General features: G+C 48.1%; 2 protein-coding genes across 2 annotated transcripts; one reads left to right on the forward strand and one right to left on the reverse strand.

Moving 5' to 3' along the window:
• The first annotated feature begins 653 nt into the window (after window positions 1-653).
• LOC306743893 (uncharacterized protein) lies at window positions 654-7,645 on the forward strand. Its single transcript, XM_079226458.1, has 3 exons — window positions 654-1,506; window positions 1,605-1,856; window positions 5,548-7,645. The coding sequence occupies exons 1-3, from the start codon at window positions 669-671 to the stop codon at window positions 7,569-7,571; spliced, it is 3,114 nt and encodes a 1,037-aa protein (XP_079082584.1). The 5' UTR covers window positions 654-668; the 3' UTR covers window positions 7,572-7,645.
• A 2,253-nt stretch (window positions 7,646-9,898) lies between these two features.
• LOC306743894 (cytosolic sulfotransferase 1-like) lies at window positions 9,899-13,044 on the reverse strand (the record flags this gene model as incomplete). Its single annotated transcript, XM_079226459.1, has 7 exons — window positions 9,899-10,011; window positions 10,110-10,284; window positions 10,381-10,478; window positions 10,574-10,700; window positions 12,305-12,429; window positions 12,662-12,790; window positions 12,906-13,044. The coding sequence occupies 7 exons, from the start codon at window positions 13,042-13,044 to the stop codon at window positions 9,899-9,901; spliced, it is 906 nt and encodes a 301-aa protein (XP_079082585.1).
• Between the last annotated feature and the right edge of the window lie 6,983 nt (window positions 13,045-20,027).

Here is a 20,027-nt window from a genome sequence, read left to right on the forward strand (position 1 = left end):
TTAACACATGAAGCATAGACCTCTATACAACCAGAGGAGTCACTCCCTGTGTCAGTAGAGAGAATGCAGCTTCAACACATGAAGCATAGACTTCTATACAACCAGAGGAGTCGCCCCTGGTGGTCAGGAGAGAGACTGCAGCTTTAACACATGAAGCATATACTTCTATACAACCAGAGGAGTCGCCCCTGGTGGTCAGGAGAGAGAATGCAGCTTTAACACATGAAGCATTGACTTCTATACAACCATAGGAGTCATCCCTGGTGGTCAGGAGAGAGAATGCAACTTTAACACATGAAGCATAGACTTCTATACAACCAGAGGCGTCACCCCTGGTGGTCAGGAGAGAGAATGCAGCTTTAACACATGAAGCATAGACTTCTATACAACCAGAGGAGTCACTCCCTGTGTCAGTAGAGAGAATGCAGCTTCAACACATGAAGCATAGACTTCTATACAACCAGAGGAGTTGCCCCCTGGTGGTCAGTAGAGAGAATGCAGCTTTAAGACACTGGTTGCCACCTGGTATACATTCCCAAAATTATTGTTTTATTTAATAAAAAGTAAAAATGACCTGTTTTTCTCTGTCAACAGCATCACAGTTGAAGGATGGTGTGACAGACAGACAGACAGACCAGTCGCCGGCGCTCACCACTCAGAGGCAGACCATGGCTCGCATGTCTCTCCTTTTCCTGGGCTTCCTCCTCTCCATCCTCCATCCCACAGATGCCCAGATCATCATCGGCTCCTCCTCCTCGTTCTCTCATCTGGACATGCCTGTTAATTCCTCACCTGTACCGACCAAGCAGACCGCTAGATTCTGGCCTTCTCTACCTCCCAGAGGGCGCAGTGACGTGCCCATCAGAGCAACAGTTGGAGATAGACAGACGACCACGAATGCAGCGAAACCGGGGAGAAGAATCCCTCGCCCGACCCCTCAGTCCACTCCTCCTTTTATATCCGCTCTTTCAATGCAGAACCTCAGCAGCGGGCCGATTCTATCTCAACCCACTGCCTCCAGGCCCAGGACGGATACAGCTAGTTTAGCCTTAAGCAGGGCTTTGCTAAAGGGAGATGCTACAACGAAAGGCTCAACTCCTCCTCTGCCCACTTTGACCTTCACCGCAGTCGCTGAGTCTGCAGGTGATAAGCCGGCGGCAGCGGGAAATCCAGAGGAGGGGTCGCTCAAAGAGACGGCGGATGGTGATTTGCAGGAGTTTGGATCAGGTAGCGTTCCATCAGCGATGCCCGTGACCGAGGAAGCGCCCGTTCCTCGGTCGACGGCGGCGGATGAAATGGCTCAGTATCAGCCTCAGGCGCAGACGGCGACATTGAACGTTTCGGATGTAAAAACGCCACCGCCGTTTGACAGTCGGACCACGAAGCCGCACCTGTTCGCGCTCACCACGGCCGGTAAAATCTCCACGACGCCACAGACGGAGCGCAGAGCCCCGCCGTCGTCCACCGTGGCAACACGGGCGCCGCCCCGGACCGTCGTACCGTCAGGTGAGAAATCAAATGTGTTGGATCGGGACAGCAAAGGTGCTGTTGAGGTCAAAGTCTTTACACCGTGTCACAAATGTCTCTTTTCCACCATTCTTTAGGTAAACTGACAGAGAACACTCCTTCCACCGTCGGAGATACTTCCACTTCCACGACATCCTCCAAACCCACCATAAGCAATAAACAGCCGCTAGACACCACCACACAGCAAGCGACAACCGCATCGACAGCCAGCACGCTTCCCACCACGCAGGAGGCCGTGAGAACGTCCTCCAAACCAACACGTCGCCCAAACAAAACCGCTCAAATGGGAAGAAACACAGCCAGCACCACTTCACAGTCGTCAAGGACAGGTACGAAAAAGAAGGTCTATTACTAGTTTTGTTCTTTTAATCCTATCTGATGATTTAGAATGGAATTATTTGTGCAGCTGGAATCTGTTTTACTGGAAGTATCTGGAAAAGGCTTCAAAAGAGTGTGAAGGGGGGGAAAAAGCAGAGCAACTTTTCCGTGGAAAAGTGGGATGGTAGTTGTGTGGGGTAGACACAGCGAGGGAAGAATGGATGAGAAGGAGGTGAGGAGGGGGAGGAGGAGAAGAATCGCAGCCATGCAAAGAGATCCAGGAGAGGAAAGTAGGGCCTGAGGAAGAGACAGAGATGAGAGTCGATGGGGCGGGTGGAAGTGTGATGGAAGAAAGGTACAGGCACAGAAGTGCAGGGAGCGAGGACGGTAATGAAAACCAGATGCACGGAGACGGGATGGAGGGAGGGGAGAAGAAAAAAACATGGATGGAAAAAGGAAAAAGTATGACACATGGGGCGCATGAGCCAGTCTCTTAGATACCACCAGAACAACATATTAATGACTTTTAAACACGCACGCTCCCGTGAGCACTTTTAAAGTAGGTTCCCTGGCAGGTCATCTTCTTAAAGTCCTACAACCATGGAAATACCATTTTGTACGGTATATCTTTTTTTTTATATAACACTTTTTAAAGGTTTTGTAAGAATAATTCAGGTCCAAAGATCATTACATAGATGCATAGAGACAAGCTAAATACATGGTTCAGATCATACTATGAATCATAATAATGACGAGAGTACCAACAAAGAGATGTCAAGTAAAAACAGAGGAAGAAAAAAAAACAGACTCTGCCCTGTTTATGTCACAGACAAATCTGTGAAATAAACAAGAAATAAGTGTTATTCGGATCCCACATATTTATACCGTAAACACGTTCTCTCCTTGCTCACCAAACCTATCACTTTTATTACCACCCCTTAAAAACACATGTCGACATAATCGGCAGATGATCATTTTCTGCCCGTCGTCTGACTTTTTCAACCTGAACCGTGTCCATATATGGAGGCTCCTCCACCTCTGTGTTATGTGCAGCGCTATTGGCTGTTTCTTTGTCAAACAAAGCAGCATGAGTTCCACCTTGGAAGCAAATTTTACATTGTGGCCAAACGGTGACCCCACGAGATCCTAAAAATACTTTTCCCCCCATAGACTTACATTGGAAAAAAGACGTCGGAAACTCAGTGGATTATTTTTTTTCAGGGGAATCAACTTCCCAGAATCAACGAACACCTCAATAGCCTTTTATTAAATACTTATGTCCAAACAAATGTCAAATGCACTAGCAGCTAAATCCAGAGTTATTTTCCATAACTCCATGGGCCCCATAATGCGGAAGATCCGGGTATTTTCATCTGAATTCCCCACTAAGAAGTCCACTGAGCAACTTTCATAAGGATGAACTGGGCGCCACCTTTCACGCTGGGTCCAGATCTCTTCCTGTGATACATCCATGGCGTCATGGCTGTACGTTCTGTACCTTCCACTCCTAAAGCTGACCCACTAAAGGGCCGGCCCGACACTGGTGGCACAAAGTATCAGGATCAATCGTCCACCTAATGCAGGTGGGATCGACATTGGGTTCAGTATGGCTTCTCTAGGCTCTGGACCTGTGAACCCTATGGAGTATTTAGAACAGTTTTTAATGATGTCTGGCATTGAAGGATGATGAACATATCTGAACCAGTGCCTCTTCCCAGGTGCGGTCATCTAATTTGTCGCCTGTATCCGCCGTCCAAATGTATGAAAATATCCGTCCACATGTGTGTCGGGGGTCATACGAGATGGAAAACAGCGTTTATTGTTTTGTCCATTGCACCGTGTGGACATTTAAAGCAGTGTAAGCAGAGTTTTATAAAAGAGAAAACTCAAGGGTAGGGGTAAGTGCATCCAGCTGTGAAACGTGATCGGCACATCTGGAATGTGTCTGGATCTTGCTCCTGTAAGAAGAAGAAAAAGAAGAAAAAAAAGAGGGTTGAGGGAAGGAAGTAAAACATACCTTTATATAAATAAAGAAGTGTGTCTGGGATCTGTATGCAGTGTGAGTCTGAAAGTGAAACGTGTGTGTGTGTGTGTGTGTGTTATCGGAGGGAGGGAGCCAGGATGTGAAACACATGTTAGAGTGAGTCATTAGTCGTTGTCAGCTTTATGCACGTCTCCTATGTAGTGAGGACAGGTTTAGCGTCCGCCTAGTGGCTGATCGTGTTGTTCCACCATCCATCAAGTTTAAAGTTTAGGTTTATGAGAAATAATTTTGAGATAGACAGCCTTTCGCCTTTAGTAGTTCAAATTGAAAGCGCCCCAGTGGCGGGTGTTTCCAAGGTTTTGCAGGAGGATAAGGTGGAGTGCCTTGAGCAAACTGAAGTGTGTGAGTGTGTGTGTGTGTGTGTGTGTGTGTGTGTGTGTGTGTGTGTGTGTGTGTGTGTGTGTGTGTGTGTGTGTGTGTGTGAAGGCATCAAACGAGAGAGACGGAGAATCAAGTGTTGCAGGAATGACGTATCTTTGCACCGGATCTCTTGAAAAAGCCAAAGTGATTATTGCCGGAAAAAAAGCTCTGTTGCAAACACGAGTTTATGATTCCTGACAAGTTTTGTGAAATGTCAAATGAACAAAGCGAGAGTCCAATGTGCAAAAGTTAAAAGTAACGCGAGGCTGTAAACGAAGTCGCACGCGGTCACACGAGCGCCAGTATAAACTCAACGAGGCTGTAAAGGCGGGCTAGTGGACGTCGTTCCATTGAGACACTTTTTTAAGACACAGCTGCGATGTTTATTGACATATTATACATTGTCGAACAAAACATTAAAATCTCTGAAGCTTGTGTTAACCACAGACCTTATTCCAGGCCTCTGACCAAAAGCCCATTGACTTCAAGTGCAAAAATGCTGACTCACTTCCTGGTTTTAAGACTGATTCCTGCAGCACACTGTGAGATGCCACATTGTCACGGTGCTGTCTATACTTGAGGTATAGTTATGTATTTGCATGACACTGAAAATTCTGACAGAGGCTGCTTTGTGACGCTGTTTGGTGTAATTACATAATGTGGGTGTAATTACATAATATAATCCAAATATTCCACACAATTACTATTAAGTTATTCCGAGGACATTTGCTCAGCAACATTTGAATTTATGAATGTGATGGGGATTATGCAGTGGAATAGCTTTCAAATCATATGGCATGTTATGACTGTTATTACATGACCTTCTGGGCATCTTTTTGTTTTTGTCAATACGTTGATGAAAATGACATAATAAGATTTTTGCCTTGAGTGTGTAAACCTTCTCGTCACCCTACATGCTGGTATTAACCGGTTTAGTAAATAAATAAACAAACATGTCACGATGTGTATACATTTCTGCTTTCTGTGGTTTAGGTTTGTTATTTCTTTATAAGCCATGTTTTGGGATGAGACACACTGAGAGGAAAGAGAAAAAGAAGCTATGCATTTTTATTAGGCCTTCATATTTATATTAAATGTAGACCTTGGACAATGTGTGTGCAGAGCTGATTAAGTTACAATGAAGAACTAAGACATCATGGCTCTGACGGTGAGCTACCTCCCTCTAGTGGCTCTGTATTGTATTTCATTTACTTTTATTCTAAAGCTCTGCTTTTTAGATGAGTATATTTTATAGTAGTATTTTTATATATTTAAAAACTCTGTTTCTCTTTTCGTAGGGACCCCTTCCGTCCTTGCCACCGGTGTCGTACCTGTCGCCCACACGAGGTTGAGCCCCACACATCAGGCTGGAATTGCTCCGAGAAACCGCTCCGTCCTCCTGGGACATCCTCACCAAGCCCCCCACTCCACGTCTAACCCAACGCCCTCTCCCAGCGACCCGCCCTCCCCTAACGGCACGCTCCTCTACTGGGGTGATCTGAGCCGGACGCTGTCTTTTGCCTGGGAGCTGCACGTCTACGGCTCAGCGAGTCTCTTCCTCCTGCTGTTTGCTGGAGCGGCCCTCGGCCTCACCTTGTCCCCTGGGGCGAACTGTCCTCATCGGGGGGCTCTCGCCCTCGCCAACGCTCTGCTGTTTCTGGCCGGAGGCCTCCGGGCCGCTCTCTTCCTGATCGACCCCTATGGCACTCGGAAGCTCCTTCCTCGCCCCGCGGTTACGGCCCTCTACAACTTGCCTCTGCACCTGCTGGTGTGGGCGCAGGCTGCCCTGGCTCTGCTGGCTGTGAGGGTGGCAGGAGTCAGTGTGTTACCTTCCCCTCTGGAGCGTCCTCCCCTGGTGGCCGTGTTGGCCGTGTTGCAGTGTACTCTGCTGCTGGCGGCCGACTTGCTTTCCCCGGCCCTGTCCCCCGTGGTGCCCGTCACCTTGCAGGTCCTGTCCCTGTGCTGGGGCCTGGCCCTCTGTCTCGGCTTCCTCTGCTATGTGTTTCCACGCATACGTAGCTCTTCCGTTCCCCACCCTGGAGTCCCTGAGGAGGCCAGGAGGAAGGCTTGGACAGGGAGCAAGAGGATGGGGATGATTCTGGGGAGAGTGCTGGCGGTGTGCGCGGTCCTGGGGTCGCTGTGCTGTGGGCTGCATGTTCATGCCACCTTATGGCTCTATGGACTGCTCGGAAACTGGACGCGCTTCAACTGGGGATGGTGGCTGGTGCACTTCTGGGCCCGGCTCCTGGAGCTGGCCTGGGGGTTCTCCCTTCTACTCCTGGCTTCCTGGGTGTTCTGGAGGCCTCAAGGTTGCCATGGAAGGGAGGAAGGCGGACCAGATGGCAGAGCGGCAGGAGACCTGCCATCTCCTGGACAATCCACAGGCTCCCCACAAAGACACACCTGCTGGTCCAAGATAGTCCAGAGCCTTACGGGGAAGCCCTGTCGAAAGTCTGAAAGCAATGGGGTGGGAGGAGGAGGAGGAGGAGGGGGAGGAGGACCTGGGGAGGTGCCTAACAACTGGGCTGGCCAGGAGCGCCCTGGAGCGGACATCAGCAAGAGTCTAATCAGGAACCAGAACCACGAGCTGGCCAGCGCCCAGCCCCGCTGTGTCAAAGACAGCAACCGGGGACGAAACCATCGGGGCCACTCTGCAGAACGAGGCCCATCTGACGGCTCCACAGGCTCCCTGCTGAGGCTGCAGGCGCTGGATCGGCCCCCGCAGCGCTCGGTGAGTGGCAATCTGGATCCGGACCGGGACACTTCCCTGTCTCTCTATGAGTTTGACTTGCGGCCCCCGTCTCCCATTAACCTGACCCGCAGCATCGACGAGGCCCTGAACAGGGAGCACCTGTTCGGAGGAGGAAGCCTGTTTCATCCTCTGACCTCGCAGACCCCCTCCCCGGGGTCAGGGGTCAGCCCGGGGCCTTGGCTCCGCAGGAACAGTGATCCCCAGATGCTCTCCGAGAGCAGCGACGCCGCCACAGAGTCCTCCATGCCACTGGGGGGCAGCGTTCTCAGCAGTGTTCCCAGCAGGCAGGTGACCGCTCCCCCTACGCCCTCCCACCAGGGCCACCGGTGGGCTGGGAACGAGTCGGGGAGCGTCCCCTCTTCAGTGTCCTGCCCCGTGTCACTGCGTCCCTCCAGGACATCGACGGGGAATCTGGGGGACGACGGCGTGGACGACACGCGGCCGTTCATCACCCCGGACTCGGAGAGGGTGCGGGGGAGGGCTGGGAGGCCGGCGGGGTCGCGGAGTTACCTGGAGGTCAGCCGACAGGACGACTCCGCCAGCGTCAACAGTGAAATCATAGATCTATGAACCAAATCCTGGACATGAGGACCAATGACTTCAAACAAACCCATTTTCCAAATACCGTTCCCGACCAAGACTTCAACAAAATTAGGAAAAAGATGATCGATGAACTGCCTGAAATTAATACAGTTTAGAAGAGGGAAAGTATTTAAAAGTTTCTCTCGGTGAAGACCCGAAAGGATAGTTGCCTTTTTCCTTGTTGAAGGGTTTAACAACTTATTGTGGAACAAATATGGCATACCTTTTACTCTGACGGTAAAGCTGGGAGACAAAGCACAGACACATTTTTCCATCTCTTTCTCACACACACGCACACACACACACACACACACACACACACACACACACACACACACACACACACACACACACATGCATAACACTGGTATCACTCTTAAGTGCACTGGGACCATACATACAAAGCCCCTTGCTTGTGCCGGGTGTGAAATGTGTGAACATTCATGTCAATAAGTTTGAAGGGTTAAAAGACACACGTGGCTTCAAGCGTCTGTAGCTCCCGCTTCTATTATTTCTGTGGGGGCAAAAAACAAAACAAATATCATAGCTTTCATAGAGTTTCTTTGCTGTCTTCCATATTTCCATAATGCTTTGTGATGTAAAGATGTGCCATACATAACCTTGGTTGGTTCCGTGCTGTTTTTACGGTTCTGTAGACACGTTATTTGGGTGAACTCTCTGTAGCGTCTTACCAGTATCATAGTGACTCAGCAACAGATTTCTATTTCTAGGCTCGTAACGTGCTGCTGCTGCTGCTGCTGTTGTTGTCGTCCATGCTCCCTCGTATGTTAATGTGAAGCCGGTTGCATAAATAGGCGGGCGGTTAAAAAAACGTCCAGAGACATGCGGATACTTGCTCGTCGGGGAAACTGCCTCCGAAGCTTTTAGCTGTCGCTGAACGTCACGGTGAGGTTCGAGCATCGGTCTCATCCTGTTATTTTTTTTGCAATCAATAATGATGTACGGTTAAAGCCTCTTGACTGCGTTCTCACAGGATTTGACTGAGAATATTAAATCAAAATCCGTTGCATTGAATCAATTGAGACTGTTTGATGTGTAAAATATTGAAATGCTGCACAGCTTTGCACCACGTGAGACTGGCTTGGCATGAACCTCAGATCTCATATAATAGACCTTAACTCCATAACAGAGCACTTAACTGTAAGCCTGAGCACTAGACTGAAGTATTTTACTACCCAAGAGGAAAATATCTTTCAAATATATGATGTATAAGCAACAATGTAAATAACGTTATTTTTGATGTTCATGAATAAAGGTGTATTTGAAACATAGCTGTAGTTGTTACTGTGAAAGACAATCTAAAGCGCTGTTGCTGATGTGTTGGAGCTCTTATACGACGTGAACCTGGGATCTGTTTAGGACCTGCAGAGCTGTTACATGTAATACGTTACTGCAGAGGTTGTCATGACGTTCTACATTGCCACGGTTTACAGAAATTGTAGTTATTTTTTATTTTTATTCTGGCAATAAATGATGACGAAGGTTTTAGAGAGAAACAGAAACACACATTTAGTTTCTTCATTGACCTGTTCAGTCTAGAATTAACATTTTGTTCCAACATGAGACATCCTGTTCTGTTTAAATCAAACTGAGCTTTATTCTCACAAAATGATTACTGAAATGTCATCACAGGTTCCTGTTTTGAATAATGATTCATTTCAAGACGTGACATTTTTGGATGAACATCGTTCTGGAGTGAAACTCAGTCCACGCCTCTGTTCCTGACGAGAGTCTCGGTCCCTCCCAGTGATGTGAGATCCTTGTTTAGTAATTGCAGTACAATGGCCTTATGTTGTTGTCTACATTCCAATGAACCTGTGAGATTTCACTGTATCAGTACCCGCTGTTACCTCTTCTACTTCATGACCAGGGTGGCCCCTCCAGCACCCGTAGTGTTTCCCCCCAACAAAGCAGTACGTGCCTCAGAGAATACAATCAATATGCAACTCCAGTCTGTAGTCTCAGTGCAGAAGTGCAGTGTTAGGTTCATTCATTTGTTTTACTCATTGAACTTGTGTTCTTGTATCTCTTGCTCCATTTTCATGTCTGGATTCAAATAAAAATGAGAAAACGTGTTCATATTTTCATTTATTTTTTATTTCCATACATACTTCATTCTGTTGGTTTAATTATCCACATGGGAATTACCACAGAATTCACTGTATTAGAAAACAACATTTTTCCATGCACTGAGGATTTAATTTTACTCCTTTGACTAATTGCGTCTCTAGATTTTACATTGATATCTATTTGTTACAATTTTGACCTGTAGTGTCTCCTCTTATTTACAGAGTCTAAACTTCAGTACGAAACTGCAGTGTTGGATTCTTCATTCTCTGCTTGTAGTCCTCATCAAACCTTTCACTCTGGTCCACAGTGAAGTGATTCTTCCAGTCACCAACCTTCCCTGCAGCACCACAGAAAATCAGACAGGTATTTCTAGATAAAGGTGGAGATCTGATTGTGTCATGTCAGGTATGTGTTGCATGCCACTATCCACTGTACCTTTTCTGATGAAGGAAGACTTTGTGAAATCCATCCCTTTGAACGTTGAATGGTTGACCATGTTGTTCTTTTTCATGTCATCAAACTGCACTCTGCGTGTAATCATTCCCTTCTCCTCAGACGAAGGTGACAAACCAAGAAAGCAGCAGAGTTTGTCTAGTTCCTGTCCAAAATCCTGGAGACGTGTGGTCAAGAGAGAAGTATCGCACTATTAACACCTACAGCATCTTTTTGGAAAAGTACCCACAACCCACAAAAACAACTACATTACCTCGACCAGATCTTCATAGAACATGTAATGGAGATTTGGATGACTCTGTTTCTTCTCCCACCAGCCGTTCACGTGGTCGTACCAGGATCCAAATGCCACTAAAGCAACGGAATAATACATATAAACACTTGAGTGTGGAGGAAATCTGTGCAGCTTCAATAAAAGCGAATTTATTACAACATTTCCTACGTACTCTTCTCCTCCATGAATCTCTGGAGGTAGCTGCTCCAGTCTCCAGGCGCTGGGTGGAGTAAGGTCATGCCTTCGAAATGGAAATAAGACACAACACTGTCCTTTGCATTGCGGGCCACGTAGACGATCTACACAACAAGAAAACACTTGCATTATCTGAAGAGCAGCATTGCATGACATACTAGTATGGAAGATTGTCCTGTATCATATCTGTTAAAAAGGAATGAAGTCTCTGAATCAAAGTTGTCTTAAGTCTGTTTATTCCTGCAGGAAGGACAAGTCTGTCACAGCTACTGGCGCAGCTTGTAACACAGAATTCTCAATGGAGTAACCGTTATCACCCCATTTTATAACACCATGAGGTCTCCGCCTCTAAACCCCGCAATGAAGGAGACCAAGTAGCTGAGTCTGTTACGAGAGACATGATCCCCCTCCGTTCCCACCAAACACAACTTACATTCCCAATCAACACCTTATCTGTTTACGACCCTCCCCCTGTACCACTGCAGGAAGATCAACACCCCTTTGATCCCAGTACATCTGTTTTCTCCCTCAATTTGGTAATCCATCCCTGAGGGTCATTTAAGGTTCAATTTAGACTCTCTTATCCTCACAATATTACCACACTTTATTTTACCATTACAATACATATAATAAGTGTTCATGAACAACTGATCATAAGTCAGCTGTACTTGTAGCTGGAAGTATTGGATGTCTCTTTTTCTTATTGTCATCATTCAGCCTTACGATAAAAAACAATTCTATAAGTAAAATTAAAACAGAAAAAAAGTTCTTTAATAACATAAACATGGTAAAAATCTGTAGTCAATCCTTTGATATTTCAAAAAGCCCGGCGCCCCCGAGTCTAGTTTCCCCGAGCCGTTCCATGTCCCCGCTGCCGCCTCGCAGCAGTTCCCTCTACTGTTATGATGTTGGTTTGTTTGGTGTCCTGTTTTATTGTGATGTCCTTGTCTTGTGTGTCCTCTGTGTTCCTGCACTTCCTGCCCCTGTGATTGTCTGTCCGCCTTGTTCCCTGATTGTGTATTCCCTTCACCTGTGCTGCCCTCATTGTTTTCCACCTGTGCCTCGTTACCTTCCTCTTGTATCTAAACCCTGTTTGTCGCCTGTCCCCTTGTCGGATTGTACTGTTTCCCCGCGTCTGTTACCCCTGTTTGATGTCCCGTGAGTTTAACTGTTTTATGTAGTGATGGTGAGATGATCTCTCTCTCGCTCTCGAAGCAGTCACGTGGTGCAGCGAGGCTTCGGATGTCATCATTTTTGGCTCCTATCCTAAATGAAGCAAGCCTCGATACGCGCTTCGAGGAAGCGCCCCCTCCATTACTCGACACACGCTTCGGAGAGTCGGCACATCTCGTAACAACACTAGTTTTATGCCTGTTTTTGTCGGTTTGTTCCCCTGCCTGTTTCCCCCACCCTCCTGTTCTTGCTCCCCATTTTGGGATTCCTCTTTTGTTTGTGCGTTCCTGGGCCTGTGTAAGGCCTGACCTAACTTTTGTTTATAGATTCAATTTACTTTTTGAACTGCTGCTTCGGCGTTTGGGTCCTCCCTTAAATCACCACCTGACAGGTAACTTGTATAAAATGCATCATGTAAGAAAACGGGGGGTTGTTTGAATTATCTCCGTGGCTTTAAATCCTAAAAAACAAAATAATTTAGTTGAAAGAGTGCATTCGTCAACTATGGATATAGCTCTTAAAAGGTATTAGTGACCTTGCAGTTTTGCTCCCAAAAGGACTTTGGCAGAAACTGGACTGGAAGATGAGTCCTAATGATTCGAGGAGAGGTGGACAGGTCGTTGATCAGGTCTGTTCCGTTGACTATGGGTCGAGGATTCTCTAAAAAAACAACACAATACAACATTTAAATACCTTGATGATTATAAATGCACCAGTGTTCATGAAGTTATTGCACGCTCCCTGGAACACAAGCTCTACAATGCCATGTAATTCAATGTGAGAAATGTAGTTTACTGATTCATCCAAAAGGCTGAGCACTACCACCACGGCATACAATTTTTGCATGTTTGAGAGCCAAGAAATATGGTGAGTATGTGATTATTAACTCAACCTGGCAGCAGAGAAGGGAAGGCCATCTCCATGTTTAACACCCTTACAGCGAGAGGGACGGATGCCTCGCGCTCTGGAAGTGTCTGACCAAAATACAGCAGGTCAAGGATGTAGGAGGCCCAGGTGCTTCCTGAAAAACGGATAACATGGATAATACTCCAAATGTTTGATGAGGATAAGATAAGTATCGATACGTATAGATCCATATTAAGCAAAGAGCATCCTGTTCATGTCGGTGTACTGACCTGCTTTGGGGTATGATGCAAGAAGTATATCATCTGGCCTGGCCTGAAAGTTTTGAATATTCTCCCAATTGTCTGTATACAAGTGTGTCATCCAGACTCCGTGGAACTCAAAAAGTTCTGGTCGAGAAATTTTAGCCATCTTTAAGATAAAAAAAGATTTAAAAGACTGAAAACGTATGATTATTGGGTGATCAAAAACTATGGCATATCATCCATCTTGAAAAAAACTCAAAACATACAAAACACATGATCATTGTATATTTAAAAACAGATTGTCTTTGAAAACTTTCGAGATTTTTTTTATGTGTGTATATATATTTTTTTAAACTTATTTACTTGCTTAATCTGTTTTTCTTTTTGGTCCTTCTTTACCAGATGCATGATTAATTACGTGTATCATTTTTTTAATTTTCAAAGGATTTATTTCTCTTTAACTGCAAAAATACCCAAATAAAATATTAAGTATAAAAAAGAAAAGTGCTTCGAGAAATAATCTTAAAAAGTACAAGTAAGATAATTCCAGTAAAACAGTCTTAGAATAGAAAGGATTACGTGTTTTCATTATAGAATATATTATAGTGACTGTGATTTCATAATTCACCCTTGTTCTTAGTGTGGTTCTATACACTGTTGTTTCAGGCAGTTATTCAAGTAATGTGTTATACACGTAGCTATTACTGTTCCGGGATCGCGGTCCCTTTAAGAGTTCGACTGTGGTTGATGACGTATGTGCCAATGCTTGTTAGGTTAGAGGGCAGCGCCATCTTGTGTTGTTGTTACGACATGTAAAATAAACGAGACACGACTTGTGTTCTCAACTGAAGGAATTGCCTTTTACTTTTAAATGCACGTTCCTCACTGGTGACCCCCGACATTTGTTTGCTCGGCGTATTCGCAAACACGACTCGACCATGGCCGCGAACGCTGTTACCCTCAAACTCCCCGAATTCTGGGAATCGTCAGCGGCGGCGTGGTTTGCCCAGGCGGAAGCGCAGTTCGCGTTGCGGGAGATAACCGCTGATGCAACACGGTACTACTACGTTGTGTCGGCCCTCGGTAACTCAACGGCGACCCGGGTGGTGGGTCTCCTTAAACAGCCTCCAGCTACGGAGAAATATGCAGCGCTAAAATCCCACCTGTTACGGACGGTGTCCGGTCTGGTATGCGCACATGTGTTGTGCTTGTTTTGTGTTGCTTTGTTGTTGTTTTGTCTCCCCCTCCTGTTGTCTTTCTCACACTTCACAGATGTACACACCTGGTTCCAGTCATCCACTCAACCCACCTGTTCCAGATCTCCAATCAACCAGTCCCCCTGTTAATAGTCCTCCGTTGTCAAGTCTCACTCTAGCCCTGCACGCTGGACTCGGCACGCTGTGCTGTGGCGTGGCAGAGCTCGGTTTGAGCGCTGACTAGCTGTTAGTGCTTGCTTGCTTGCTTGTTTGTTTCCTTGTTTATGTTTTATCTTTAGCTACCCCACCTTTTGTGTAAACTATTTCTTGTTAGCATCCTACTTTGGTTTTGTCATTGTCTTTGTTACTTCCTTTGGTTGTGCGCACAGGGCCAACGAGGACAGGTAAGATACCCTGGGGTTTACATCTTGCACTCACGTAGGTTTACTTGTTGTTAATACCCTAGGTTAGAGTGAGCACCACCCCCTGTACTTTTTGGGTGCGAAGCACCTGTCCATGTGGGGGGATGGGGTTTTGTTAAGTTCTTTTCTTTGGTGCCACTGAAAGTCCTTGTTGTTCCCTGTGTTGCCATTTTTTTGTGAATAAACGTGTGACTGCACCCGCTCTGGTCCGGAACTGTTGTTTTTTTTATGTTGCGTCCCACGCCGAGCCACCACGGGGCGTAACACACCTGTTAAAGACTTTTGAACTGTCCGACGCTGAGAGAGGTAGCAGGCTTTTCTCCCTCCAAGGACTGGGTGATAGCAAACCGTCTGAGCTCATGGACCGTATGCTAGATATCCTGGGTGAGCACAGAGCCGACTTTCTTTTCATCCAACTTTTCCTGCGTCAGCTGCCTTCCCAAGTCAGAGCTGCATTGGCCAACACCACAATCACTGACTGTAGAAAACTGGCTGAAGAGGCTGATAAATTTTTCCTGGCGAGCCAAGGGCACTGTGTCATGGCCGCGCGTTTTCCCGTGCACGTCGCTCCTGTGACAATGGAGGATTCCACACTTGTCGCAGCATCCTCTTCTCGTCGGCAGCAGTCTTCTTCAGGCTTGTGCTTTCATCACGAGAAGTTTGGACCGAGGGCTCTTAAATGCCGCTCACCGTGCAGTTTCGGCGGGTTGGGAAACACCAAGGCCGGCGCTCATTAGTGGCCATGAGTGACGGCCGCGTAGGCAGGCTACTTTTCATCCATGACAACATCTCCGGGCGGCGTTTCCTGTGCGACACGGGTGCACAGAGGAGCGTCCTGCCTGCATCCCGTTTGGACATGGTGACCGACAGCCATGGCCCTCCGATGGAAGCGGCTAATGGGACCCCCATCCGCACGTATGGCACAAGGTACATTGATTTGCGCTTTGGAGGGCATCGGTTTGGCTGGGATTTTGTCACGGCAAAAGTCGCCGTTCCCCTCCTTGGCGCTGATTTTTTTTGTGTGCGCATGGACTATTGGTGGATGTTGAGAACCGGCGTTTGATCGACGCTGTCACGTTCTGCTCTTATACGTGCACACTCAGCGAGGCTGACCCCATACGACTGTCTGGCATGCTCTCCACATCGGATGACTTCCACCGTTTGCTGGCTGGTTTTCCAGCACTCACTCAGCCCACTTTCTCTGCGTCGGCCGTGAAACATGGTGTGGAGCACCATATCGCCACTACTGGTCCACCCGTCTACGCCCGTGCTCGGCGCCTCAACCCGACCAAGCTTGCCGTTGCTAAGGCTGAGTTTTCTAACATGGAACGCCTTGGAATAGTCCGCCGATCCGACAGCCCGTGGGCGTCACCCCTTTACATCGTCCCCAAACCTGGTGGCGGCTGGCGCCCATGTGGCGACTACCGGCGGCTTAATGAGGCAACGACACCTGCCCGATACCCGGTCCCGAACATACAGGATTTTTCAGCACACCTGGCCGGTATGGTGATTTATTTTCTAAGGTAGACCTCGTGCGGGGCTATCATCAGGTGCCCATGCATTCACTGGACATTCCGAAAACGGCGGTGATTACGCCGTTTGGTCTTTTTGAGTTCTTAAGGATGCCGTTCGGCCTTAAAAACTCAGCCCAATCTTTTCAACGCCTCATGGACTCTGTTTTACGTGACCTGCCTTTTCTTTTTGTGTATTTGGACGACATTCTGGTGGCGAGCACGTCCAAATCTCAGCACCTGTCGCACCTCCGAACGCTTTTCGAGCGGCTCAACCAACATGGCCTGATTGTTAACCCTGCCAAGTGCCAGTTTGGTCTCTTCACCATTGACTTCCTAGGACACAGAGTCACCAAAGACGGTGCAGTGCCGCTCCCATCGAAGGTGGAGGCGGTCACGCAGTTTCCGCGCCCGCTCACCGTGAAAGCCCTGCAGGAGTTCCTCGGCATGGTGAACTTCTACCACCGTTTCATTCCTCGAGCCGCTGAGCTCATGCAGCCCTTGCACGAGGCCTTGAAAGGTAAGCCCACGCACGCTGTGGACTGGACAGAGGGCAGGGACAAGGCTTTTACTGACACTAAGGCAGCCCTGGCGCAGGCCACCATGCTGGCTCATCCTGCAGCCACGGCCTCCATCGCCATCACCTCCGACGCCTCGGACTACGCTGTCGGTGCCGTCTACGAACAGTGGGTAGGCGGGGCCTGGCAGCCGCTTGCTTTCTTCAGCCGCCAGCTGCGCGCTAACGAGCGTAAGTACAGCACTTTCGACCGGGAGCTGCTGGGTCTCTACCTCGCCATCAGACACTTTCGTTTCCTGCTGGACCACAAGCCACTGGTTTTCGCCATAGCCAAGTTGGCCAAGCCGTGGTCTGCCCGCCAGCAACGTCATCTGTCCTACATTTCCGAGTTCACCACGGATTTGCAGCACGTGGCCGGTAAGGACAATCGGGTGGCGGACTGCCTGTCACGGCTGTGGCAGGGGCAGTCCAGCTTGGTCTGGATTACAGCCGCATGGCAGCGGACCAGACTGCAGACCCAGACGTGCACACCTTGAGGACCTCGACTACGGGTTTGAAAATAGAGGATGTGGTTTTTGGTGAAGCCGGCACCACGCTCATGTGTGATGTCTCCACAGGCAGTCCTCGGGCCGATCGTTCCCACGGGGTGGAGACGACGCGTCTTTGATGCCATCCATGGTCTCTCCCACCCTGGTTCGAAAGCGTCACAGACGCTGGTGATGGCAAAGTTTGTTTGGCACGGCCTCAAAAAAGACGTAAGACACTGGGCTACCACTTGCCTTGAGTGCCAACGGGCCAAAGTACACCGCCACACTAAAGCCCCGTTAGAGTTGTTTCCGGTGCCAGAGAGGCGGTTTGACCATGTAAATGTGGATCTAGTGGGCCCTCTACCCTCCTCTCAGGGTTTCACCTACCTGTTGACCATGGTTGACAGGACCGCCCGTTGGCCTGAGGCTGTGCCACTGACGTCGTTGGCATCTGTCGAGATGACACAGGCATTTATCGGCACCTGGGTTGCCCGTTTCGGCACCCCTTCGGACATATCCTCTGACCGGGGCGCGCAGTTCACGTCTGAGCTGTGGAACGCGGTGGCCCAGAGCCTCGGAACAAAACTCCACCGCACGACTGCATACCACCCGCAGGCTAACGGGCTCTGTGAGCGATTTCATAGATCAATGAAGGCTTCTCTTCGTGCCGGCCTCAAGGAAAGCAACTGGGTCGACAAGCTCCCGTGGGTGATGCTTGGCATCAGGACTGCACCGAAGGAGGACCTGCAGTCCTCATCCGCGGAGCTTGTTTATGGCCAGCCACTGCGGGTTCCAGGGGATTTTGTCCCTACCTCCACCGTTCCCTGGTCTCCGACTCTCCAGTGGGCCGCACTGCTGGACAATGCGAGATTTTTTGCTCCTGTCCCTACTTCCCGTCACGGCCTCCCTCAGTCGCACATCCCTGCTGGGCTTCAGACGGCTGAATACGTCTTTATTCGCCACGACGCTCACAGGGGGCCGCTACGCCCGCCCTACGAGGGTCCATTCCGTGTTTTGGAGACGGGAGACAAACATTTTGTGGTGGACATGGGTGGTAAATCGGCGCGACTCTCCATTGATCGCCTCAAACCGGCTCATTTGAACATTGATAGGCCCATTGAATTGGCCCAGGCCCCACGACGCGGGCGTCCTCCAGCTCTGCAACCACCCCCTGTTTCTCTCCCTCCCGGGGCTTCCACACTCCGGGCCCCACACCCGTGTCGTGGTGGTACGCCTGCCACGGTGGTCTCTCCTCGACCCCACTGTAAAACACAGTCGTTCCGGCCGGTTAATATGGCCGCCTCTCCGATGATTGTTTACTTATAGTGTGAATTCTGGGGGGACGTGTGTAGTGACTGGGATTTCATAATTCACCCTTGTTCTTAGTGTGGTTCTATACACTGTTGTTTCAGGCAGTTATTCAAGTAATGTGTTATACACGTAGCTATTACTGTTCCGGGATCGCGGTCCCTTTAAGAGTTCGACTGTGGTTGATGGCGTATGTGCCAATGCTTGTTAGGTTAGAGGGCAGCGCCATCTGTGTTGTTACGACATGTAAAATAAACGAGACACGACTTGTGTTCTCAACTGAAGGAATTGCCTTTTACTTTTAAATGCACGTTCCTCAATATAAATATTGAACCCCCATGTGAGCATGTTCAGCAAAAACAGCACATTATCCTGAGACATATGTCTACCTTGTCAACGGATGCTGTCCTCAGTCTTCTTCTTCTTCTTCTATAAATTTGACTGGCGGATCGCAACCAATTTGCCTAGGTGCATACCGCCACCTACTGTACCGGAGTGTAGTGATGGGACGAGCGACACTGGTGCATCAGCACTGTGCCGAGAGCTCAAGAGGGAAACCTTGTATCGGTGCGTGTATTGCTTTAAGAAAGAATCACGTGACCGATACAGGAACTGTGTCGTTTGGATGTGCCGCGCCAAAGTGTGTTTATCAGGAAACAAACTGTATCAACATGTCGTGGGTTTGTCGGATGGAGTTTTGCTTGATCATGGATCGTCCTAGGAAGTTTTCCCCGGTGTAAGAGGTTTGAATTGTTTTCAGATAAATTAACTTTTTATGTTATTGTAGGTGAAGTGTCGGCTCTGCTCCACAGAGCTATCTTATATCAATAAGAGCACTTCATCAATGCTGAGGCATTATAGAGCTCGGCATGGCAATGAAGAATTGGCAGATACTCGTGAGAGTACCCCAGGTATGTTAAAATTCTCTCTAAAAATTGTGCTAAAAAAAAAACATGCATGCAAATTGACAGGCTCCAGGCCTGGTATCGAACCTCCAACCCTCTTGCTGTGAGGCGACAGTGCTAACCACTACACCACCATGTCATCTTACACCACCACGTCCCATGTTTCTTTTGGCTTGCAGTTCCTAACAAGCAAGCAGTGGATGAGGCAGTGGTCAATATGATCATCAAAGACTGTCAGCCACTTAGCTTTGTTGAAAATGAGGGATTCAGGGAGCTCCTAAAGCTTATTGTACCCTCGTATGCTCTACCCAGCAGGAAGGTATGTTTAAGAATTTTAATTATATGTTTGTACTAACTATATAACTATATTTTATTGGTGTAACAGTATTTGTATGGTTATTTTCAGACCATCAAGGACTTGGTGAGCCAGAGATATGAGGAGGAAAAGGAGAAAACCAAAAAGGACCTCCAGAGTGCTGTTGCTGTTACTTTAACAGCTGATATGTGGACGTCCATGAATATGGAGGCATATCTAGCTGTTACTGGCCACTATGTGGACAAAGAAAGCCATGAACTCCATTCATCAGTCTTGGCAGTGCAGCATTTTCCTCAGAAACACACTGCAGAAAACATTGCCACGGTTAAAAGGAGCCTCATGGAGGAGTGGGGCATAGCAGGAAAGGTCAGGTGTCTTGTCACTGATGCAGCAGCAAACATGACTGCATGTGCTCGAATGCTGCAAATACGGCATACCATTTGTATA

This window comes from Taurulus bubalis, assembly GCF_910589615.1.
Source record: "Taurulus bubalis genome assembly, chromosome: 11".
Classification (NCBI taxonomy): domain Eukaryota; kingdom Metazoa; phylum Chordata; class Actinopteri; order Perciformes; family Cottidae; genus Taurulus; species Taurulus bubalis.